A 24,638-nucleotide genomic window follows, 5' to 3' on the forward strand; every position below is an offset into this window, starting at 1 on the left:
TTATGAACATATTTTAAATAGAGATAAAGTACGTGAAAAGATACTTGAGGTAATTAACCACAACTATCTAATCAACAACTATCTGAACAAAATCGACTTTTGATTATTGAAAGTTTTCTCACCGATAACCGTACGAACGATGCCCACCACAGCCTTTGAAATATATTATCTTAGAACATAATATTCGAAAGAACATCAATATAACAGTATGAGAACCTCTCAAAGTTGTCATGTCATGCCTTGTATATGGCCATCAAAACCGTTCTGTTTTATTACACTGCTATTTGGACTCCTACAATATATATATATATATATATATATATATATATATATATATATATATATATATATATATATATATATATATATATATATGTATATATATATATATATGTATATATATATATATGTATATATATATATATATATGTATATATATATATATGTACATATGTATATATATATATATATATATATATATATATACATATATATATATGTATATATATATATATATACATATGTATATATATATATACATATATATATACATATACATATATATATACATATACATATATATACATATATATATATATACATATACATATATATATATATATATATATATATATATATATATATATATATATATATATATATATATATATATATGTATATATATATACATATGAAATGAGTTTGGAACCCTGACTTACATGGTTTGTCTGCCTAATACAACTACACACGATTTCTCTCAACAGTTTTCATGCTGGTAAAATATTGCAACATTATCGATAGAAAAGCCACTGATTCCAAAATTCTGTGACATTAGATATGGGTTTGAAAATGTGTCTGTCATTAATGAAACAAAAGTGTACAAAGGCAACATGTAATATAGGGGTACTTTACATTATTACGTGTACGTTGTGACCCTAAAATCAGTCCACTCACTCAGACAGTCCAAGGGTCACCATGGATTCTGAGAACTGACAGGCCCTGACTGAACCTCCGTTCAAAAGCCACATGGTAACGTTGAAAGGAATACGGAGTATAAAAGTTGATGAGCAGAAAAACAACAATCAACAGACTCAGGTAAATGTGCAGTGAGAAAATGAACACAACACAAAACACAATGTAAGACAACTGTGGCATGTAGCTGTCCTTTTTATTCGAAATGAGCGGAATTAGTTTTTTTTTTTTTGTTTATTCAATAACATGCGAAACACATCTTTTATTCGTCCAGCAGTACAGTAGTCGGTTACATCAGCTTCTGTGCCATCAATCAGTGCTGGAAAGAAAACAAACATGACACTGTTAACATTTTACACAATCAATTGGCCGCTGATAAAAATCTTCCAAAAATAAACAAAGCCTCAAGTCTAGACTGATGACATTTCATCATCTTAAGTGAAGTCTAGTCTCCTCCAGCATAAAGGAGAAACGAGATGCTGCTGAAACTGCTAGAACTGCAGGAAGCAAAGTACTTGAGAAACTTTGAGTACATTACTCATGACGATTTAAATAGTTACATAATCCTACTAATAATGATGTATATATACACACAGTATATATGCTGAAATTGAAGTGAGTTTTTTTTTTTTTGTTTGTTTTGTTATTTTGTTTCATCATTCAACCTTCTTTGAATAGATATTGAAAAGGTTCCTGCAGGAAAATGCTATTTTTAAACACTATATTATATATTTAAGTCCATATGCAGATATATCAATATAATTACAGCTGAACAATCAATGCACTCGATGAAAAACACAGTATCACGACTGCAGTACGCTTACCTTAAAATCCCAAATGACCATAGTTCCATCCAGACCTACACTGCTGTACTTCTCCACCTTGTTTTTATCCCCAGACACAACACACAGCTGTCTGCGGAGCCCAGCAAAACACGAGGAAGGTCAATAAAGCTTAGAAGTTTTCCAGAACAAATCACACAGTACAAAAAAACAAAAGTCATAAAGGGTGTGTTGCATGTCTAATGCAAAAGAAAGTTGACAATGTTTTTACTTTTAACTGGATTTTTTAAACAAATTATAAAAGGTCCTTTCGAGTACTGGAACTACACTGACAATGCCTTTACACCAGTTTTCTATTATTTTGGTGTCTCGGACGGTCCAGTAACAGGTTTTGAGAGCAGTGAGCCTTACGTGATGCTGTTCTGGTGAAGCGTGTCCAGATCACTGTTGCTTTCGTCGGTGGCCTTCCTGTCCAGGTTTTGGAAGTGCTGAAAGGCCGACACACTAGACTTTGCGGCCTGCTTGGGAATGTCCAGCTTTTTCACAAACTCCAGAGCACCCACACCTTTATAACTGAACTGGGAGGGACAACAGTCGTGACCCTGCAAAAACAATAAAGTTGAGGACGTGTGAGCTGCCAATATTTAGAAGCGGTGCATCGTTTTGTAAATCTCCTTTTTAAATGTGTAAGAACGAAAATAGTACCGTTAATGGGCATATCACCATCTGATCCACTACTTTTAAATAATACCTATGCTCCAACAATTTAGGATGTAACTATTCTTTAATTACTTTATTCCTTTAAGACATGGCTGATATATCATGGTAAATAAAAAATGTAAACATTGATCATTTTAACAGAATGTCAAGATTACAAAATAAATCCTCACTGCACAAATTCCTCTAAGTTGATTCTTCAACTGGACAACTCTAATATTGTGCAGCTTTCTTATGCCTACACTATTCCGCAGCAGCAAACAAGTAATTTGACGTGTCGTGTTTTGCGTGCAGCGGTGAAAAGTGACGTTAAAACACTTAAGATGAAAGACTACAGCTAAGAACAGCATTGGAAATAAATTGGAATGTGCCCAATTGGGCTTTGATGACGACACTTACAGCACTCACGATCTCAGTGGAGCTGACACACAGCACGCTCAGCATTGGCAGGTGATCAGTGGTCAGCTGGGTCACCCTGGGGGTGTGGGTGGGAACGAGAAGATGCGAGATGAAATGAGTTGGTGGCCCATGAATGAGCCTCCTGGACTTTGGCTAAAGGAAATGTGGACCCTGGTTCCAGAGTGCCACTCATTGACCGACTTGCAGGGCAAACACTCACTCTTTCCCCTGGGCGCCATCAGCCACACTGATGCTGCTGTTGTGGGCCACCCAGGCCAGGTGGTCTCCGCTGGGGGAGAAGGAGACGCTATGCACCCACCCACCGCAGTCTTTTTGCTCCAGCAGAACCTCTCCGAAAGGCATCTTGGACCCCCAGACTGTGGGTCCGGGCTTTTCCTCAATGTCCTTGATGTAAGCTGAGAAAATCCTGTCAAAGCACAGCCACACTGCTTCACGTTTCTGCTGCGTGTGCCTCAACCTACAGGCATCTATTGTAAATTGGACTTTGTTGTTTTTGTATACAAGCAGCTAGCCTGAGACTGAGGGCCCCGGGTTTGCTGCTCACACCAAAAATGCAGCCTCAAGGGGGCCCCCCCATGAATATCCTCCTTGTGCTCGTGCCCAAGCGCACATTAATGCAAGCGCTGTGTCAGGGAGGGTGTCCGACGTGAAAACGTAAGCCAAATTGTACCACATTTGCCAGAATGCTGACAGGAGTTTGCTTTTTGCCAGTGAATAACTGGAGGATTTGGGAAAACTCAGCTTAATCGCTCACGTCTTTATTTGTGATTACGCGCATATCTTTATTTATTTTTTTTTTTAAATCAAATATATTAACTTTTGGCCAGGCCAGTGCAAGACAGGTATCTAAAGTACAATAAATCTAGTCCGCTAGCCAAGGAAACTGGCAGAACAGGAGCAACTGATTTCTCCCTCCTAGTTACAGTTGCTAACTGTTGCGAACTGTTGCTAACATAGGATTGCACAGTGACTGTTATTGGCTTAGCAAAGACTCAATTACGTCTTCCATGAATTTCCTTCACTAGTTTTTTAATGACGACAAATTAAAGAATCATAAAAGGTCGAATCCAAATCGATTTTGTATTTATTTTTTTTATGAGTTCTAATGAATACAAACGAGAATAATGTATTTCGCCCAAACATGGATGGTTGAGCCAGTGATTACTTTGGGTGCCGCCTCCATTTACCCCCCTGCATCCTAACAAAATGAAAGTATCAGACAAATATTTGAAATAGTTATCTTCTCTGGAACAGCTCACCTGTTAGCCGCCACCTTGAAGAGTATCAGTCGCCTTGCGATGATAAACCTCCTTTCTGGGTTCTCAGAACTCAGAACATTTCCCCTCCCTAGCGTCAGTCTCGTGGTTCTCACCTGCAGTGGAAGTCAGCAGATCCTGCTGCCAGGAGGATATTGTTCGGATGCCAGTCCAGACTTAGCACCGTGGAACGAACAGACTTCTTGATGTGCTTACTCAACCACCTGCGATGGGATTTATTGCAAAAGACAAGAGCAATTTTTTTTTTTACAGCGCTGAACTGGCAGTATGAGAAATTGTATCAGAGGCAACAAGAACTACTTTTTTTTATTGACTGTTCTGATGTTTTGGTTGCAGAGATGATGTGAGATTTTTATTTATTTTTTTGATTACATGATCACGACTACAGAATGCCCCGAGCATGTGCATGTGAGTGAGATGGACATGCTAACGTTAACATTTTTAAAATGATGTTGGATAAGCCATCACCATGGCCTGTTTCCAGGGGGACCACTATCAGTGAGGGACCCGCCTCCAAAATCAATACTGACTCTCTCAAATAGTCTCAAGATTGAAATGTGTCTTTTTCTTCAGTTGTTTCTCTCCAGCACAACGTATGACTGCTTTTAGGGAACAACAGGTCCTTTTTGTTATCAGCAGTAGCTGGACGATTTAGTTTAACGCCGAGCAGTCAATATTTACTCTGCTATTAAAGTGCAAGCAACAATGCCTCCCCTGGTGCGACACGTCTTGCCCACAAAAACAAGTTGAGCGACTAACCAGTCGTTCTCCTCCTCGAAGTAGCAAACAGATATGAGGCGGGCGCCGCTTCCCAGGGCGAACTTGTTCTCCAGGGGCGACCACTTCACGCAGGTGGCTGCGCGGTTGATTCGGACCAGGACCAGGGTGGGCTTCCACACGCCGTCCTTCAGGGTCCATACGTAGGCATTGCGGTCGGAGGCACAAGTCACAATTCGGTTGGACTGTGGGGCCCAGTCAATTCCTGCAGACACCACAATCAGTCCCTGTTCGAGTGGCAATGCTGGACATGGCTGTGCGTCATATCACAAACACAATAATCCTTTATTAAGGCCTTTACTACTAACTTTAACGATGTACACACATGTGTAGAGTTTGTTTGTCACTGAATAATTTCTGCATTGAACTCCAAATTCAAATTTCATAAAATAATCTAGTGCAATGCATTACTAGTGCATTATGGGATGGCATTGACAGCTGTTGCCTTTAATGTCTAATTGAATGTGATTTTAGACAATGAATATCAGGTGTGTAATATGCGGCAATCATTACAGAAGTTGATTGCTTTTAAATGGCTTCATTTATTTTTACATTCTGAAACTAAGCTTTGTATTACAAATCTTTGTGTTTGCTAAACCAAAAAAAAAAAAAAAAGAAAAAAAAAAGAAAAAAAAAGTCAACAAAGCATCATGGTTTATATTTAAGGCTCTTTAATAAAACAACTCTGACTGTTAGTGTGTTCACACAGAATTCTGCACACTTCGAATTCTCTCAATCACTTTCAATTAGACAGTGGAAATTGTTTTCATTAAACACTAAAATGTTCCCATCCTTATTCCGCACATCTTGACTGATTTTCGTGCCCTCACAAACGATGGCAGAGCATTCGAGGTCAAAACTTTGCCCTTTCCTTTTTTCTTTTCTTTTTTTTTTTTACAGTCAAAGAGGAGCCCTGTGCTTGTAAAAGTTTTACTACACATTTACTCGACTTGGGGCCGGTTGCTTCAAATATTCAGTTCATTTTGAAAGTGGAAGTGAGCCGATGTACCTGTAATGCGCCCGCTGTGCTCATTCAACTCATGGATCTTGACCCATTCTTTGCCGTTCTTCTCATAGATGTTGACCACGTTGTTGTTCGGGCTTACCGCGATCTCTGTATAGAGGAGAACACAATGAGACACCTTTTCAATTTCAAAGGGTACATTGAAGGGTATTATAAGCCCAGACTGTCAGTCACAGGTATCAAAGTACATTTACCCCTGAGGGGATTAAATGTGGCGAGAAGATTCTCACCCGTGCAACATAAAATTCATTGATTGATTGATTCATTCATCTTCTATACCCGCTTCCTCCTGAGATCAGGGTCACGAGGGTCTGCTGGAGCCTAGCCCAGCTGTCATAGGGCGAAGGCAGGGTGACACCCTGGACAAGTCGCCAGTTCATTGGAGAACCCAGAGAGAACCCGCGTCACAAAGACACAGGGAGAACACGCAAACTCCACACAGAAAGGTCCCAGGCCCGGAATCGAACCCACGACCTTCTAGCCGTGAGGCGGCAGCGCTAACCACTGCGCCACCGTGTCGCCCCAACATAAAATTATATTGTGTTATTTGCAGGCAGGGCCAATCCGCAAAGTGCAAAATAAGTAATCCAGTGCAATGCTTAACAATGGCTGCAGCAGGTGCTGCAAACTAAATGCAGTCAAGCAGAGACATGACGCAGAGCTTCTTGAGTCCATTTCCTGTACTGACAATTAGATTCAGGTCTATACTCATACAATTAGAAGGAGGAGGAAATGCATTCTCAAGCTCTGCATTCCAACTGTAGCCCCACCCAGCCATTATGGGCCAACGCAGAATACAGAATGTAGAACGGACACATCGGGAAGGTACCTAAACCTCTTGCTTTACTGTATAAGGAAATGCGACGTGTTTCACCTACGGGTCCTGTCTTTGTTCCAGGTGTGGCAGGAGAGCGGCTCCAGGCCAAAGTTGTAGAGAGACATGTCAACACAGGCACGGGACGCTGCTGGAATGCAGTTACTGTCACAACCTCTCAGCAGATGTGCTGCTGCACGTCCGTGAAAAAAAAAGAAAGATCAGGATAAGACAGTTGATGAGAAGAACGCAGTCGTCACAAAATACAGCTTTTTTTTCTCTCCCTGTGGCAAAGATGATCAAAATTAGCAGCCGCACATCATTTGTTGCACACCTTGGTTGCAAGGCGGGTAATAACCAATAACAATCAGGTATTCTGACACTGTGCAAGTATGCTCCACACCCAACTACGATGATCCTTTTTCATTTCCTTTTCGTGTGGAAGCATCACTTACCTATAATTTGATGTCGCCATAACATTCATAATCACTTTGAGCAACAATGCTCAATATGTAGAGAGAAAATATACAAAGCAATTCTCTTGGACAGATTACAATATCTTAATATGTGACAATAACACGTTAATACTGTCTTGTGAAAAAAAGATGTATCATCGATTTGTATTGGCGTGGACCCAAAATGGGAAGTCTTATTCGATGTTACAACAAGGGGAGCGGAGATCTTCACTTACTTGTGAGGTGAGCGATTCTAGTGCTGTATCCGTGGACTCTGGGCAGTCTACACGAATGGAACACTGAGAAGGAAGTAGCTGTGGTTTTACTGAAGGGAGTGGAAGTAAAGCTGGGAGTGTCTGCTGTTAAGTAAGCACCTCTGTTGCAGTGAACCAGGATATTTTCGAGTGCATGATAGACTACAAGCGGACGACAGAAGAGTGACATGGGATACTCAAAACCAAAAGAAAATAATAAGAATGGCATGAGTTGATTATTTGCTCCAGTTATCCACTGGGGAAAAGAAATCAAATACATGTCAATACACAAAATACAGCAACTGTCTAATTTTTATTTTTATTTTTTAATTTTTTCAAACAAATTACAGGGGCCTGACATAACATGAATTGGCAAAGGTTTGAGAAAAATAGAATAGCTTTTTGTTTTGTTTGTTTAAAACCAGGAAGCTGGCTGTTCACTTTTATTCTGAAAGAGTCTAAACGGAAGTGACAGGGCTTCCCTCAAAGAAGAAAAACAAGTAGGACGGACGTCACATTCTGCGTTTGGTAAGTTTTTCTCCCCCCCCCCCCCCCCCCCCCCAGTTTTTGCACAGCTCGAGTATTAAGTTGTCAGACTTATGCTCGCGTTGTTGATGTCGTGCTTCTTTATTCACGCGTGTTTTACTGAAACCTTTTGTGGTTTTCGAGACGAGTCGTCTCGTTGGTTAACGGTTAGCAAGAGGGGCAGATGTTGTTACAGTTTCTTTTCAAAATGGCCAAGAAGAATGCCAAAGGGGGAGAAAAAAAAAGAAATGCACATGTGTACCTGTGTTTGTGGTTATTATTATTGTTATTGTTGGATTATTGTAAAATGACGTTCTGACGTTCAGCCTTTAGGCTCTTTGTGTTACACTTCAAGTTACTTAAAGTTGGGCTCGCTAGCTCAGTTGCTAACCAACTTCAATGTGCATTACGTGCTCATAAGTTTGTACTTTACGTTATTGATAACGTCACGACGCAATGTTTTTTTTTTTTTTTTTGGGGGGGGGGGTACATGATGTGCATTTGAACACAACAACCCTTTCAATATTTTTTTGGTCTGCATCTCAGAAAAATACTGTGATGACAGTAGAAAAAGGTTTAAAGTTTGAGTTATTCGCAGATGGATTATTGATGTTAGCATTAACAGTGGCTCAAGATGATGCATGCTTGATAATACAATGTAAATACAAAAAGAAAAAGTGAACATTGCTGGTCTTGAAGTGAAGGATTTCAACATTTCTGCATATGCTACGTGATTTATAAATGTCAAGAATGCGCGTCAGTGTTTGTATATTTGTGTCCTTGCATTTATTGTGTCGCGAGTTGCTGTTGGTTGAATGTGTTTAAATGCATTTTGTTGATGTAAAATAAACAATAAGTCCTGCTGTTGTTTTGACGAGAGCCAGACAGGGCAGACGGAGATGGTCTGGACTTGTGAATATGTACCAGTAGGAGGATGCTTAGGTTGGAACTGCCCGGTAGGAGACCTGGAGGGAGACCAAAGACGAGATTTACGAGTCTCGCAAAAGCAAGACATGAAGTCAGTTGTGTGGGATTAGAGGAGGCTGGCTGGACGATCGGCTGCGGCCGCCTCGGAAGGACAACAGAGGGAGAAGACTCCCCATTAACAAAGTGCCTCCTTTATTTCCCCTCCAGATCCACAGCACAAAAGCATGGCGGCACCTGGCACCAGCAGCGTGGAGGAGCAGAGCTTGCGGGAGTGCGAGCAGTACGTCCAGAAGCACAACGTCCAGCGGCTGCTGAAAGAATGCATCGTCCAGCTGTGCACGGCTCGGCCCGAGCGCCCCATGGCCTTCCTCAGGGAGCACTTTGAACGGCTGGAGAAGGTCGGTGCCCACTCAAGGTCTCCCCCTTCGCATCTTGGCTGCAATTCTTTTAAACATGGATTGTGAATATAATAGCACTGACACTAGAGCTGCGAATCTTTGGGTGTCCCACGATCGGCTTCAGTATTGATTCTCGGCTTCTTAATTCCATTGTAAACACATTTTTTTTCGATTCAACTCGATGCTCGATTCAAAATTGATTTTCTTTCTCGATTCAAAAGCAATTTTTTTTTTTTCTCGATTCAAAACGATTTTCTATCTATTCAGTACACAGGATTTCAGCGGGGATCTACCGCAGGCTGCTGGCATGAAAGCAGAGCAGTAGATTTCTGTAGAAAAGCTTTTAGAATTGTAAATGACAATGATTTATCAACCGATTGTAATAACGTTAACACGCAAATCCAAGTACACGTACAAATGCCAATGCATTTTTTTTTTTTTTACATCTCACTGAATCTTACCCACAGTAACCAGAACAATAAATTACAGTAATCAAGCTTGCGTGACTGTAACATCAATAGAGTGACATTAGCAGGCTCATAAATTATACAAAAAAATACTGTGCGCTGTACCTACGGAAGCCCAGAAGGCACATACACGTTGCTGGTAGCGTGGGGGGGGAAGAAATTTTTTTTTTTTGAAAATGAGAAAGAGATGTTGACTCAAACAACGTGAGAATTTGAATTCGAGGTTCGCGCTGCTGCCTCACAGCGAGAAGGTTGCGGGTTCGATTCCGGGCCTGGGACCTTTCTGTGTGGGGTTTGTTGCTTCTCCCTGTGTCTGCGTGGGTTCTCTCCGGGTTCTCTGGCTTCCTCCCACAATCAAAAACACGCATACGAGGTGAACTGGGAGCTCTACGCTAGACTGTAGGCCTGCCAATGGTTGTTTGTGGCCCTGATGAACTGCCGACTCGTCCAGGGTGTCAGAAGCGGGTGTTGAAAATGTATGGATGGATGTAAATGGACGGATGGGTGTAGCCATGTCAAGGTGTTGACTGCTGATCTAACGTTTGATTTTTACGCAAATCCCAACAGCTTGTCCATTAAGTGCCAGGGAACCACCTGGAGGCAAATTGCTTCCTGTTTCAGTCTCTCAGATTTGCTTTTCGCTGCCCCGCAGGAGGAAGCCCAGCAGATGGCGTCCCAGCTGAAGTCGAGCTCCCGCTCCGACTCTCGCGAGGAGGAGGTCTCCCCGCCGATGAACCCTGTGGTCCGGGGCCGGAGTCGGAGAGGAGCCATCAGTGCGGAGGTGTACACTGAGGAAGACGCCGCCTCCTACGTGCGGAAGGTCAGTAGTGACGACGACTCTCCATTAGGGGTGCAGGGAAAAAAATCGATTTGAGCTCGAATCGTGTTTCTAACATGGAACGAGACACTGTCCCAACAGTGTCTCGAAGTATCGATGTGTGTAAAATAGAAAAATAATAATAAAGCGAACTGCTGGCATCATACAAAATGCAGGTATTTAAAGTATAGATGCATTTTGTTCATCATAGTTTGAGATTCAAAGTGAAATCTGTTTTTGTTTGATGGCCGACCTGAACAGGGTTGAAGCCGATGCGTCACGTTGATGTTTCACAGTAAAGTACAGCACTTATAAGTACAAAATCCAGCCTACCAATTTTATTTATTTTACTACTGTTTGTACAAGTTAAAAAAAAAAATGCATGCAAGCATAAATAAATCAGACATGTTGTCTTGGATTTACCTTTGTGTGTTTACATTATTACAATAGGTCGATAAAATCTTTACAATTATAAAATCTTTGTAAATGTACTCTGCTTCCATGCCAGCAGACTGGAGTAGATCATGAGATCCTGAGAATTGTTTTGAATCGAGAATCGTTTTTAAACCGGAAAATAATCGTTTTTGAATCGAATCGTTTGGATTTGAAAGAATCGGGAAAAAAATCGAATCGTGACCCCAAGAATCGATTCTGAATCGAATCGTGGGATTCCTAAAGATTCACAGCCCTACTCTCCATCCTAACCCTGCACACCTGCACCCATTCCCGTTTGTCCTGGTTTTACTTCATGAAATATGACAAACAGGAATTATAATTATTATTAAATATACAGTATTACATGACTTTATTTCATCAGTTTTTTCTTTTCATATTACGAGCATTTTTATTTTGGTTTTGTTGAAATGCTGCCCTCATCAGCCTATTCAGCACCTGTTTGACTTTTAGGAGCATTGATTGCTTGAGCATACAATTGTGTACTACAAGCCAAGCACAAAACAGTCAGCTTAGTAGGTCAAAATGTAGCACATGTTAGCTACAGTATGTTTACGCGTGCAGATTTCTCCAATCCAATCGAAACCTCAAACTGAAAAGGTTCCAGGGCGACTCTGTTTTATTTGTGAAATGAAAACGCCTCGGAGGGCAGTTTCAGTGTCGGCTTCCCTGCATTCACCCCAACCAAAGAGCACCTGTTTTCCTTAAAGGAGCCAAGCAGCGCTCCGTCTTCGTGTTTCCTTCATTCCTATCTAAACCTCGGTCGATCAATAAATTTCAAATCCAACTGCTTACATGGACGCGGAATGAAATGATCTGATCGTGACGTGCGTGTACAGGCACCCAGCGTTTAATCAGAATGAATCATTTGGGCATTTGGCCGCAGTTTTCGCACCAATTTTCCAGAAGGAGTAGTTCAAGAAGAAGCTGTGTTGCAAACAAACGCCGTGTTTTCTGCGACGACTGCCGGACGTAGCGCCCGTGCGCAGTGGAGATGATTTTACCCCAACCGGGGAGACAGGACCCGGACGTGTACACGGTCGCCATTCGGAATAACGATCGGCATCAACCACCTCTCCCTTTAGGGAATGAAATTCCTTTCCGAGTGGACCGTATCGGATCAGAATCTCCCGGTTGACGTGTTTGAATGAAGCATTGTTAATCTGATTGGGCCTTTGGTCCGATTATTTGTATCCGTGTAGCAGAGTGCGATGAGGTCAACATTTCCCTCCGTGCTGCTGAATGAATGCCATCACGATCCAGTCATCGTGTCACCTTTTAAAACTGCTGTCAAATAATTCATATTGTTACTGCGATGATGTAATCAGAATGTCTCTCTTTGTCACACACAGAGGTAAATAAATCCAGAGATTGGATTTTTAGATTATTTTTTTTTTTCCAGGTCAAACGCCACACAAACATCAAATAACTCAAAGCTAGCTAATGTCGACTTCTTAGCGGTTTTGCAAATATCCCCAGTCTGTTTGCTGCAGTGCCTTCTTTTAAAGGCGTTCACCTCGGACGCCAAGGTGGTTTCGCCATGTCCGTTTGCAGAAAAGGTGGAAAACAAACTTAAGAATCAAGACGTCGAGAGAGAAAAAGGTCTCGTTATTTGTATGTCCAGTGATTCCAAGAAGGGCTCAAGAGGCAAAAAGAATACAACGGACGACTGAATGATTTAAAGTCATTCAAAAAGTGACTCAAAAACAAAAGAAATGTGAAAATCCTTTGCCTGCTGGCGTCTCCAATTCCAATATTCACTGCTTCACCAAGATCCAACCTGGCCTTTCTCTGCCATCCAGTTTGAACAGGCGCGTCAGAACCTTTAGTGTGATACCAAAAACTGCCAGCAGGGGTCACGAACGTGACGACTTGACTTCAACGGAAACTAAAAAAAATAAATCAAACTAATAAACAAATCAATGAAAAATGCCTCCGACACAGGCTGTGTTCCAGGACCAAGTCCAGCTTTGAAGGAGTTCCACTTACTAACTTTAATGATGGCGTTAAACTGTGCAGCTTTCCGGTTTTGTGTTAGTTTCTCAAAGTACACAACCTGGACATCGTCTTTTTTTTTTTTTTTTTTAACTCATTTTTGACCTTTGACCCCAGGTCATCCCAAAAGACTACAAGAGCATGGCGGCCCTCTCCAAGGCCATGGAGAAGAACGTCCTGTTTGCCCACTTGGACGACAACGAGAGGAGGTAATGCACGCCGCCCCGTCGTCACGCTGATCTCGGCCGCAGCGCGTCGCTTCCTGCAGCTCACCTGACTCTTCCTCTCCGTCCTCCAGTGACATTTTCGATGCCATGTTTTCTGTCAACAACATCGGCGGGGAGACGGTCATTCAGCAAGGTGAGCGGCGTGATGCTCGCGCGCGCGCACACACGCGATGCAAACCTCGGGCCTATTTCAACCGCGTTCTGTTTGTTTCGGTTTGTTTCAGGGGACGAGGGGGACAACTTCTACGTCGTCGACCAGGGAGAGATGGATGTAAGAGACGTCTGTTTAAAATTCCAGAAAATAATCTGGACCAGTGTGTTTATGAAACGCCCAGCCTGTTCTTACCAAAGCAGCAAAACAACAAAGATCCTCTGTGAGACAAAACATCACTGTCTCTGACTTGGATTCCTGTTGCTGTCGGCTCTCTCGGGTTTTAAAATGCACTTTTTACATGAAAGATTCACAGTGGAGACATCAAATATATGAGCAAAACGTATGGAATTATGTAGCAAAGTATAATTGTGAAATAGCTCAAGATTATTCTTTTTTTATATGAAGGTTGTGGCCATTTTAAAGAATCTTAACTATATAAAACTTTATGGAGTTGTTTTTTTTTTGTTTTTTTTTCATAGTTTTGATGCCTTCAGTGAGAATCTACAGTGTAAATAGTCATGACAGTGACTCTGAAATGAAAGTAGGGCGTTTCAGTAGAAGCGGAAGCAATTGCGTCATCTCCGGCAGTTTATTGGAAAGAAAGAAGCTGCCAGTTACACAAGAGGTACACAGGAAAAAGCGTCAATATCCCAGTAATAATAATAACTCTTGTCTTTATTTATTTATTTATTTATTTTTTTGCTTTGGTCTCACAATGTAAAAATGTGAACATCGCCTTTGCGATCTTTGTTGTTAATCGCCTTGCTAGAGAGTTCTACAATAATGACTTCAAGCAACAATGGTTGGATACGAGCATTCAAAAGTTTGAGAAAGTCAAATCAAGTTTTATAAAGTCAAATCAAGTGCTCATGGTAAATAGTCCTACTGGTCACATTCAGTTTGCAGCATTTAAGGAAAAAATCTACATTGAAAAGAAAGAGATATCACAGTGCTCTGGTGACTCAGAGCTTTCCTCTCTCTGGCCTTTCTTTCGTCCAGGTGTACGTCAACAGCGAATGGGTGACCAGCATCGGCGAGGGCGGCAGCTTCGGGGAGCTGGCGCTGATCTACGGGACCCCGCGGGCCGCCACCGTCAAGGCCAAGTCCGACGTCAAGCTGTGGGGCATCGACCGGGAGAGCTACAGGAGGATACTGATGGTGAGCTGCCTCCCACAAAACTAGAAAAGAAAAACCCCACACACGCGTCAACGTCCTTTTGGTGCATTTAAGTTGCTTTTCTTGTTCTTTGCCTTCCATTAGAGGAGCACGCTGAGGAAGCGCAAGATGTACGAGGAGTTCCTCAGCAAGGTGTCCATCTTAGGTAGGAACTTCTCCCATTGGTTGAACAGTGGAAATAGAAACTGTCATTTTCTTTTTAGTCTCATCACATTCTGTTAACACAGTCTACATATTATTGCAATCAAATGCTGTGAGTAGAAATTAAGTTTTTTTTTGTTGTTGTTTTTTGACAAAGTAGAAGTAAGCGTAGCACCCGGTGATTGTGAGTGTTGGGCCAATTAACAACAACAAACAACAAAAAGGTTCATAAAATTACGTGTGTGTGTGTGTGTGTGTGTGTGTGTGTGTGTGTGTGTGTGTGTGTGTGTGTGTGTGTGTGTGTGTGTGTGTGTGTGTGTGTGTGTGTGTTCATATGTATGTGTATATATATGTATATACACACACATATATATATATACATATATTAATTAATATATACACACACACACACACACACACACACACACACACACATATATATATATATATATGTATATATATATATAAAAGAAAATGAAAACAAGTACATCAATGCTGACATTTCACTAAGGTGCAACAAAACACTTATTTGTCAACACTTGTTTAGCTGTGTAAATAATGTGTATATAATTCATTTCCTTATGACTTTTTTTTTAATTCTTCTCCTTGCTCTGCGTATGCTGCTGTTGCCATGCGCATTTCCCCATTGAGGGATAAATCAAGGCTTATACAAATATTCTTCTTCATTTAAAGTCCTATAATTATGTGCGTGCTGACTGACCCGAGTATTTCTCCCCTCTCAAACAGAGTCCCTGGAGAAGTGGGAGCGTCTGACCATCGCTGACGCCTTGGAGACGGTGCAGTTTGAAGACGGACAGAAAATAGTGGTGCAGGGAGAGCCTGGAAACGAGTTCTTCATCATCCTGGAGGTAAGCTCCACCCACTCCCAAGCCCAACTCCAGCACGGAACCGAGCCGGGTACCGGAGGTCGTGGAAGTCGACCGATTTTGGCCTCCAAAAAAATTCAAAAGTTTTCTACTTTTGAATCGTTATTGTTTCCTAATGGACAGCAAACTGGACAACAAGGGTGCTGATTGTTTTGGTACAAATTTTTATTTCCATAAATTTGTGAATTCCTGCCTTTTTAGGGCTCTTGAATTGACAAGTAAACATTTAGAATTCACTCCTTTTTCCTCGCAGAATAGGATTCCCGCACATTATATTATTATTTTTTATTTAACCTTTATTTATTTTGATGTTGAGGCTCTTTCGCGAGAGAATCCTAGGCAAGGTTGGCGGGACATTTGCAGACATGAAAGATTTCATAAAAGCAGATGAATCACCATGAACACAACAACAAGGGGAAATAAAGAGAGCAAGGTGAACTCATAACTACTATAATTCACATCTATAAAGAGTGGAGCCTCTTTACAGATCATTCAGTTGTGCTTGCATTCATGTTTCACTTCTATTTAGGACTTACTCCAAGCATTTGTGCTCACTTTTAATTTGTAATGCACCACTGAGGGGAAGCTGAATTTCATAGCGATATGCATAGTTACAGTAATTAAGTCAAAATTTTGCATCATTGTTTATTTGTTCAATTGTATATTGTTTATAACTTGCACTATTTGCTGCTGCAGCGTAGCCGTCACCTTGTTTTTGCGGGTCATTTTTTCCCCCCCGTCTTGACCAGCAGGGGGCCCCGTTGCACAAAACTGGGTTAAGGGGATTGAGCCGGGATATCTTGGTTATCCTGGCTCAAGTTACCCGCAATCCGATTAGACAAAAGTGGGATAATGAAAAGCGGGATATGTATTGCCATGCAGAATTATTCCATGGAGGTTGAGGGCTTCAGAGCCAGGCTGAGCTCCACGATGTGTTTGATCTCGTCCCCCTTTCTCACTCAGCACAGTCAACACCAACAGAAACCAACGGTTGTTCCCCTGCCCAGTTCACACTGTTGTCACCTTCAACTGGATCAGTGTTTCTCTTTGGAGTCACAGAGCTTGTTGTATATGCAGTGACGGGAGACACGCACACACACACACACACACACACACACACACACACACACACACACACACACACACACACACACACACACGCGCGCTGTGATGCAAGCACACGTGCAGAGTTGGCGACGCGCCCGTCAACCCTGAACTGTGGCGTTGGCTTCCGGGACGTGCGGTCTCATGACGTGTCTCGTGTGCGCTCAGGGCACTGCAGCCGTGCTGCAGAGGCGTTCAGGGGACGAGGAGTTTGTGGAGGTCGGCAGACTCGGATCTTCGGATTACTTCGGTAAGCCGCACAGACACACAGAACCCGACGGATATTTTCTCTGCTGCGTTCCAGCCCGGTTCAGAAGTGTTGTCTTACTGTACTTGAGTAGATTTTTCTGATATTTGTGCTTTAAATTAGTATTTCTTTTTTTCACTACTTTTTACACAAATATCTGGACTTTATACTTTTTGCATTGAGAAAATATACTAGTTACTATTGTGTTGTAAAAGATACCAAATATTGTTAAAAAAAAAAAATTATTATACATGTTAATGCTCGAAGTAGAGCTGTTTGAACTCTGCTGTTGTGCAGTTTAATATAAAACTGGTTGACATTTTAGAGGGAGAGTTTTATTTTTTAATTTTTTAGAGGACCTCGGTTTTGGGGGTCGCTGTTCAGAATATTTTCAGTAAAGAGGAAAAAATAAAATTGTAGAAAATAACATTGGTTATTGTTATAAAAAGTGCAAACATCCAATAATGTCTCACTGGTCACAACTGTTAGTATTTTAGTTGAGTTGGGCTGCAGCTGAAAAAGAAAACAAACTATAGTATCAACAGTAGCAAAGCTGTGAAAAAATTATCCTGCAAGACCTCTGACCTCTGACCCCTGAGCTCTGATGATTAGAAAATTATTATAACTTTTTTTATTTTTGCAAAATCATCAACAAATACATTGTTGCACTTATGGCAAAAAAAGGTCATTTTTACTGAAGTACATTTCAGAAGCTGTACTCATTATATTATTATCATCTTACGTTCACTTGAGTAAAGGCGTTGAATCGGCAAAGCAGCAGAGTGCAAATGGTTTCTGCCACCTCTGCGTTTCATCCAACAAAAACCCACCGGCAGGCCGAAGCGTTTTTAGATGTTGACCGCTGGTCTCCCCCCCCCCCTCTCCGCCCCTCGCCACCCCACCAGGTGAGATCGCCCTGCTGATGAACCGGCCCCGCGCCGCCACCGTCACCGCCTGCGGACCCCTGAAGTGCGTCAAACTGGACCGGCCTCGCTTCGAGCGGGTGCTGGGTCCCTGCTCCGACATCCTGAAGAGGAACATCGAGCAGTACAACAGCTTCGTCTCCTTCTCCGTCTGAGCCCACCGGCACACGCACACACACACACACACACACACACACAGCATATTATCACACCGACTGTACCTATACAACCACCACCTGCTCTTCTAGTTTTGCCCTTTTTTTAGCACGTTTGTAATCATCATTATCATCATTATTTATTTTAGCTGTGAATGTAGTCGCACATAAATATTTGTTTGTTTTAATTCGAGGCCCGACAGGGGAGTCTCACATCATCACTTCGAACAGCCAACGACGGTGGCGAGTCTCGTCGTTGTGGTGGCGAGGTAATCATTTTTCCATTGCGATAATAATTTCGGAGGGTACGCGTGAAAAAGTTTTTTTTTACGACGGCTGTAAAATAGGAAACAATTTTTCTAAAAATGCTGGAGAAACCTAGCAAGCACATGTGAACAATTCGTCTTTTACTTTGTTTTTCTGTAAAGGATACGGTTAGCGAGCTACTCGCCTACAAAGTCGAGCCTTACACATTTCACGTCTGTTTTTTTTTTTTGTTTGTTTTTTTTGAAACGCTTTCTCCACGTTGCCTTCAGCGGCCGCGCAGGTGTCGCTGTTCGTCGGCCGCCTCGCCTGCCTTGTCAAGAGAAGCAGAAAGGAATTTTTTATTTTTTTTTAAACTGTACGAAAGCATAGAGCAAAACGCAGCAATAAGCCACAACCCCTACGAACACACACACACACACGGTCAGGGTCCAGCGCATACACGCACACACACACCCACATGCACAATGTAAAATGTGAATGGATATAGGGGTAGCGGTTGTAGTCGGGAGCCATAGTAAGTCTCGTAAGTGGCTTTAATGCTTCGACAGTATTCACGTCATTTCCTGTAATAATCTGTCCATTTGAAAGGGGTTCGGCTCTGCAGTGTTCAGGGACGCCGGTTCAAGCGAGTCCAGGCTCAGTCAGGTCTGCTCTCCAAGCGGTACTTGTGTTTGATGTGTGTTTGGTGGCGAGCGTCGGTGTGAATGTGTTTCGCAGTGAGCAGCAGCAGCAGCAGCAGCAGCAGCAGCAGCAGCAGGATGTCGGCAGTCAGGTCGCAGCCGAGTTCAGGCTGGACGACACCTTGCCAGAGAGCGCCATCAGTGTTTTTCCCCATTCAAAATGATAGTGATTTTTTTTTTTTTTTTTTAATGACCAGACAGATGCTGCAGCACTATTAACATTCCCATCAGCCTCGGCTCTGCTTCGTGCTCAAGCGGCCAAACGCCACCGAGACCGTTATTGGCCTGTAGCTCTAAGGACCGCTGTGCTCTTCAATACAGCATAGGTTTATTATTTTCACTGTTGTCTGCTCATATGTTTTGATTTCTTTCTTCCTCTTCTTTTTTTTAATCATTATTAAATGTATATTTTATGTCTTAATGCAACACACCAGCCCAGGGGGCTGCAGTTGACTGTTCTAACCAGCCACACACAACTGTGCTTGAAGTTTTGATAAAAAAAAAAAAAAATTACGTTTTTTTCTTAAACAAACATAAGCATATTGGCCTTAAAAAAAAAAAAAAAAAAAAGCAATACGCTTATGTTATTTGTAGCTTTCAATTAAAATATGCTAGCTTTTCTGAATATTTTCTTTTTTACATTACTTAATATAATTTTCATCAGGTGATAGTTTTCTGAATTTTTATTTTGCAAGTGGTCTGTTACTGTTTTTGCTTTAGCTGCATTTCCTCCCCACAGGAATTCCCCTTATTAAGTTTCTTTTTTTCTTTTCTTTTCCTTTTTAACTTTTTATAATGCACAAATTATGCAATCCAAAACGAGTGTGTATGCTTTTTTGATCACCGAGTGTATTTCTGAATATTATCACTGAAGGAAAAGACAAAAATAAAGAATAAACTGCTGAAAGATCGGATTATTTGTACAATTACTAAAATGAAAATCCTCCTCTCACTGGCCACTGGTGGTACCTGTGTGTTAAAAATGTATTTCTTAAAAAAAACAAAAAACAAAAAAAACCCACCAACAACAACATAAAAAACCCCGTAACACGATACAAAACCAGGCGGCGTTTATGCCTAAAGAGGGAACATTTTGAGATTGAATTTCGTGCCTCTACAGCTATTTATCACGAGGGGGCGTCACAGCTCCGCAGTTTTTAGGATAAAACGTGAGTCTTCACAATTTCACAAGTGTGCAACGCGCACTAAAGTACAAAACGCCTAATGGGTGTAGTGAGTGATCTTAAAATTAGACATTAAACCAATTCATTGAATATGCTATTATTTTTGCCTGGGGCCAATGAAACTCGAGTTCGAGTGGCTATAGCTAAAAAAAAAAAAAAAGAGAGAGAAAAGATTTTTACCTTTCAAGTGAATATGTTGGGGAAAAAAAGTGATGTTTAATGAGATGAAAATACACTCAACTCATTTAATGCACATGCATTCTCTGCTGAACACAAAGAGCTTTTATTAGTGCTGTGTGTTCATTCAGATATAATAAATGCTTGGACATGGACATTAATACCCACCTATCGGTCTCATCATGTGCATGCACCACGCTTATTTGATTTGTTTTTTGCAGGTTGATGGCAGTTTTAAAAAAACAAACAAAACCCAAAACCTTATGAATATTGACATGAGATGTTTTTTTTTTTTGGTGTATTAGTTTCCAAATTAACAAAGACCAAATGTTGACGAAGTTTGATCAAGATATTCTATTGACACTGAGTTAAAACAAGACAGGGCAGTCTGGCTTTGATGAGCTGCACTTTGAGTTACGGGGGTTCTTCAAGGACGACGGTCCTGAAGCCCACCGTGATGGAGAGCCACCAGGACTCTGACGTCAACTCCAACACAATAAAAGCAGCACGGGCAAAAACAATAACGCATACAAAAAAAACCAAACATCTAATTGCATGAACATCATTGAAGACTTTCAACCTCTACCCTGTTAGGTCGACGCCTTCTGATGATTAATGCAACCAATAGGACAACATGAAGACTCAGGTAAATACACAAAAGGTATAAACGTTCATTAAAAAAAAAAAGGGGGGGGGGGGGGATCCCAAAGCTTAAAAAAATGAAGAAACACATGCAGGAGATCAGAGGGCGTGATTTAAGGTGCCCCCCCCCCCCCCCCCCGCCCACCTTTATGTTCTCTATTTTGTTGTTGTTGCTGTGAACATTCATCAAAGGAGAAAAAAAACAAACAACAAAACACGTGAGGTGTGTAAAGAGTTTTAAAGCTGCATGAAAGGTTTCTTGGAAATCTTGCAACGAGGACAAATGTATGAAGTGAACCAATACATAGATATATAAGTAAACATCAGACTTGGACTTTGTGGGACCCCCCCCCCCTTTCCCCGCCCATAAAAATATCAAACCCTTGCGCTACAAAATTTGTGGCCAAGTATTATTATTATTATTATTATTATTATTATTATTATATTTTATTTTTTTTTTACCATGCAGTTCCGCCAATTCACCAGAAGATGGGGTCGTTTCGCTTTCCCCTGACTTTACTTTCGCTGATCGCACCTCTCCTCTCTTGACGAGAGCGAACCCCTCCACCCTCCACCCCTCCCCCTGCCTCCCTGTTGCAGCAGCAGCAGCAGCAGCAGAGAGGGACCGGGACAGACGGAGGCAGAGGTGGGCGAGGCAGAGATGTGACAGGGTGGACAGACGGGAGGAGGAAGGAAGAGGAAGAGACAGAGGGACTCAGAGCCAGCTGGGCTTCAGCGCATCTTGACTTTTTTTTTTTTTTGCGGGGTTGAGGTTTTTTCTTTATATGTTGGAGTCTCATAGAGCGGTGCAACTACCGCAACTAACTACAGCAGCAGCAGCAGCAGCAGCAGCAGCAGCAGATTTCTTCAGCGCGCTCGCAACAGAAAAAGAAAAGAAATTGTTCTCCTCACTTGTGAGGCTGTTGCGGGTCGCTGCACCGCTCAGAGTGAGCAGCTCCCAGAGGTGCTGGTCCCGCGGGGGAGAGTTCACTCCGCCTCGGCAGGATACTTCACACTTTTTTTTTTTTTTTTTAATGCTACACGAGCCTCTCCAATACTTCACCGGTTTAATTGCGTTGTTTGGCTGTAATCACGCTCACTTCCAGCAGCCTTGACCAAACTTCTGGTGATTCTTTTTTTTTGTCCTCCAAACCTCACACAACCTCAGCCATCACAGTTCAGCGCGGCGCCCTCTGGATTTTGTGTTTTTTTTTTTTTTTTGTGTGTGTTTTGTTTTTGTTTTTGTTGTTGTTGTTGTTGTGGTGGTGGTTTTAACAACACAATGCACAGGAGCTGTGCGCAGCTGTGGGTGACCGTGGCGGCGGCGGTGGCGGTGGCCTGCGCCCTGGCCGGCTCGGCGCTCGGAGGCGCCGCCGGCGGCTACGGCCTCAGCATGTTCGCGGCGCAGTCGTCGCCGCCGGACCCGTGTTACGACGAGAACGGCCACCCGCGCCGCTGCATCCCGGACTTTGTCAACGCGGCGTTCGGCAAGGAGGTGCGCGCCTCCAGCACGTGCGGCAGCCCCGCGTCGCGCTACTGCGTGGTGACCGAGCAGCAGCAGCAGCAGCAGCAGCAGCAGAGCGGCGGCGTCGTCCTCGTCGGAGGCGGAGGAGGCGGAGGAGGCGGCGGCGACGTGGAGCGCAGCCGCGACTGCCGCACCTGCGACGCCTCCGACCCGCGCCGGGCGCACCCGCCCGCCTACCTGACGGACCTCAACAACCCGCACAACCTGACGTGCTGGCAGTCGGAGAGCTACGTGCAGCACCCGCGCAACGTGACGCTGACGCTGTCGCTGGGCAAGAAGTTCGAGGTGACCTACGTCAGCCTGCAGTTCTGCTCGCCGCGGCCCGAGTCCATGGCCATCTACAAGTCCATGGACCACGGGCGCACGTGGGCGCCCTTCCAGCACTACTCCACGCAGTGCGAGCGCATGTACGAGCGGCCGAACCGCGCCACCATCACCAAGCAGAACGAGCAGGAGGCCGTGTGCACGGACGCGCACACGGCCGACGCGCGGCCCCTGACGGGCGGCCTGATCGCCTTCAGCACGCTGGACGGCCGCCCGTCGGCGCACGACTTCGACAACTCGCCCGTGCTGCAGGACTGGGTGACGGCCACCGACATCCGCGTGGTCTTCGGCCGCCTGCACACGTTCGGCGACGAGAACGAGGACGACGCCGAGCTGGCGCGCGACTCGTACTACTACGCCGTGTCCGACCTGCAGGTGGGCGGCAGGTGCAAGTGCAACGGCCACGCGTCCAAGTGCGTCAAGGAGCGCGGCGGCGAGGGAGGCAGCGGAGGCGGCGGCGGCGGCGGCGGCGGCGGGAACCTGGTGTGCGAGTGCAAACACAACACGGCGGGACCCGAGTGCGACAGGTGCAAACCCTTCCACTACGACCGGCCGTGGCAGCGCGCCACCGCCCGGGAGGCCAACGAGTGTGTCGGTAGGTAGGGAACACACACACACACACACACACACACACACACCCCACCCCCACCCCCCCAAACTTTGATTTTGTTTGTTCGAATCGCTGGAAAAAAATATGAATATATACACATGTCTAAATAAGTTATCACGGTGATATTTTTGCATTTAATTATATGACCGCGGTGCACATCCATGCAAAAAAACAAAAAAACAAACAAACAAACAAACAAAAAAACCCCGCAATTTTTACTTGTTAATCATGAAAGCAATAAATACGACATTTGTTTGAGTCGTATATAGCGTCAAATAGACGGTACCGAAATTTCGTCCGAAAAGTTTGTCCGTCTTTAATAATGAATTGACGGGCCCCGATCCGGGCAGCATGCTGCATAAAAGCAGCAGCATTCATTGTGCAGAGAGTCAAGCCCTTATATTATTGTATGTGTTTTTCTTTTCCCAAAATGTCCAGACAAAATTTTTGATCCAATATACATTTAAACAAAAAACAATAACAATACTACTGTAAGATTACGTTAGGGTCACTGTTTTTTTATTTTTATTTATTTTTTGTTTTGTTTTGTTTTTTGTTTTTGAGGAGTGGGGGGGTAAAACGGCTTCAACTAACACGTGTGTATAATAACAGGGGTAAGATGCGCCCGCTAAAAATGACGCATTTCATCGTCACTGATTTTGGAAGCAATGAAAAAATTCACTTTTTTTTTTTTTTTTTTAATGAAATATCTAAAATTGCCTTTTAATTTAGATACATAACGATGGTTGATGTGTGTGTGTGGGTGTGTGTGTGTGTGTGTGTGTGTGCGCGCGCGCGCGTGTGTGTGTGTGTGCGCGCGCGCGTGTGTCCGCGCTTTCTTCAGTGGCGATTTCTTTTTTTCTTTTTTTTCTTTTTTTTTTTTTAAAAAAAAAACATATTTCCTGGGGAGGAGGGGAAGTCATTTCATCACAGCGATCCTTTTTCCGAGCGCGTGATTGCGTTGTGACCCGCGTTTCCGAACTGTGGCGGAGCCGCAGTAGGAAGGAAGCGGCGCAGCTGCGGACATAGTTAGAGCTGCTGGAGGGGGGGTGGGGGTGTGGGGAGGAGAGGCGATGTTTCCACAGGCAGGTGCTGTTACTGATCGCGTGAGCGATTAAGACGAGAGATTTTTCTCTTCTTC

The 24,638-nt window shown here is 43.1% G+C and overlaps 3 protein-coding genes across 3 annotated transcripts in view; 2 read left to right on the forward strand and 1 right to left on the reverse strand.

The window, feature by feature from the left end:
- Nucleotides 1-1,131: 1,131 nt before the first annotated feature.
- On the reverse strand, nucleotides 1,132-7,623 carry LOC142892365 (actin-related protein 2/3 complex subunit 1A-A). Its single transcript, XM_076032486.1, has 10 exons — nucleotides 7,475-7,623; nucleotides 6,848-6,976; nucleotides 5,955-6,059; nucleotides 4,928-5,150; nucleotides 4,264-4,371; nucleotides 3,091-3,297; nucleotides 2,871-2,946; nucleotides 2,166-2,356; nucleotides 1,797-1,887; nucleotides 1,132-1,291 (listed from the first exon to the last, which is right to left on the reverse strand). Exons 2-10 carry the CDS (start codon nucleotides 6,909-6,911, stop codon nucleotides 1,286-1,288), a joined length of 1,071 nt encoding a protein of 356 aa, XP_075888601.1. The 5' UTR covers nucleotides 6,912-6,976; nucleotides 7,475-7,623; the 3' UTR covers nucleotides 1,132-1,285.
- A 324-nt stretch (nucleotides 7,624-7,947) lies between these two features.
- LOC142892366 (cAMP-dependent protein kinase type I-alpha regulatory subunit-like) lies at nucleotides 7,948-19,949 on the forward strand. Its single transcript, XM_076032487.1, has 11 exons — nucleotides 7,948-8,030; nucleotides 9,163-9,342; nucleotides 10,462-10,629; nucleotides 13,192-13,283; nucleotides 13,373-13,434; nucleotides 13,526-13,572; nucleotides 14,455-14,613; nucleotides 14,716-14,776; nucleotides 15,520-15,641; nucleotides 16,932-17,013; nucleotides 17,916-19,949. Exons 2-11 carry the CDS (start codon nucleotides 9,169-9,171, stop codon nucleotides 18,086-18,088), a joined length of 1,140 nt encoding a protein of 379 aa, XP_075888602.1. The 5' UTR covers nucleotides 7,948-8,030; nucleotides 9,163-9,168; the 3' UTR covers nucleotides 18,089-19,949.
- A 2,161-nt stretch (nucleotides 19,950-22,110) lies between these two features.
- Nucleotides 22,111-24,638, forward strand: part of LOC142892367 (netrin-1-like) — a 47,393-nt gene continuing 44,865 nt past the window's right edge. Inside the window, exon 1 of the mRNA XM_076032488.1 lies at nucleotides 22,111-23,482. Within this exon, the coding sequence (XP_075888603.1) occupies nucleotides 22,321-23,482 (1,162 nt within the window). The 5' untranslated portion in view covers nucleotides 22,111-22,320. The remainder of the gene's footprint in view (nucleotides 23,483-24,638) is intronic.

Source organism: Nelusetta ayraudi, unplaced genomic scaffold (assembly GCF_046127955.1).
Source record: "Nelusetta ayraudi isolate G7.1 ecotype Tasmania unplaced genomic scaffold, CSIRO-AGI_Nayr_v1 ptg000034l, whole genome shotgun sequence".
NCBI lineage: Eukaryota > Metazoa > Chordata > Actinopteri > Tetraodontiformes > Monacanthidae > Nelusetta > Nelusetta ayraudi.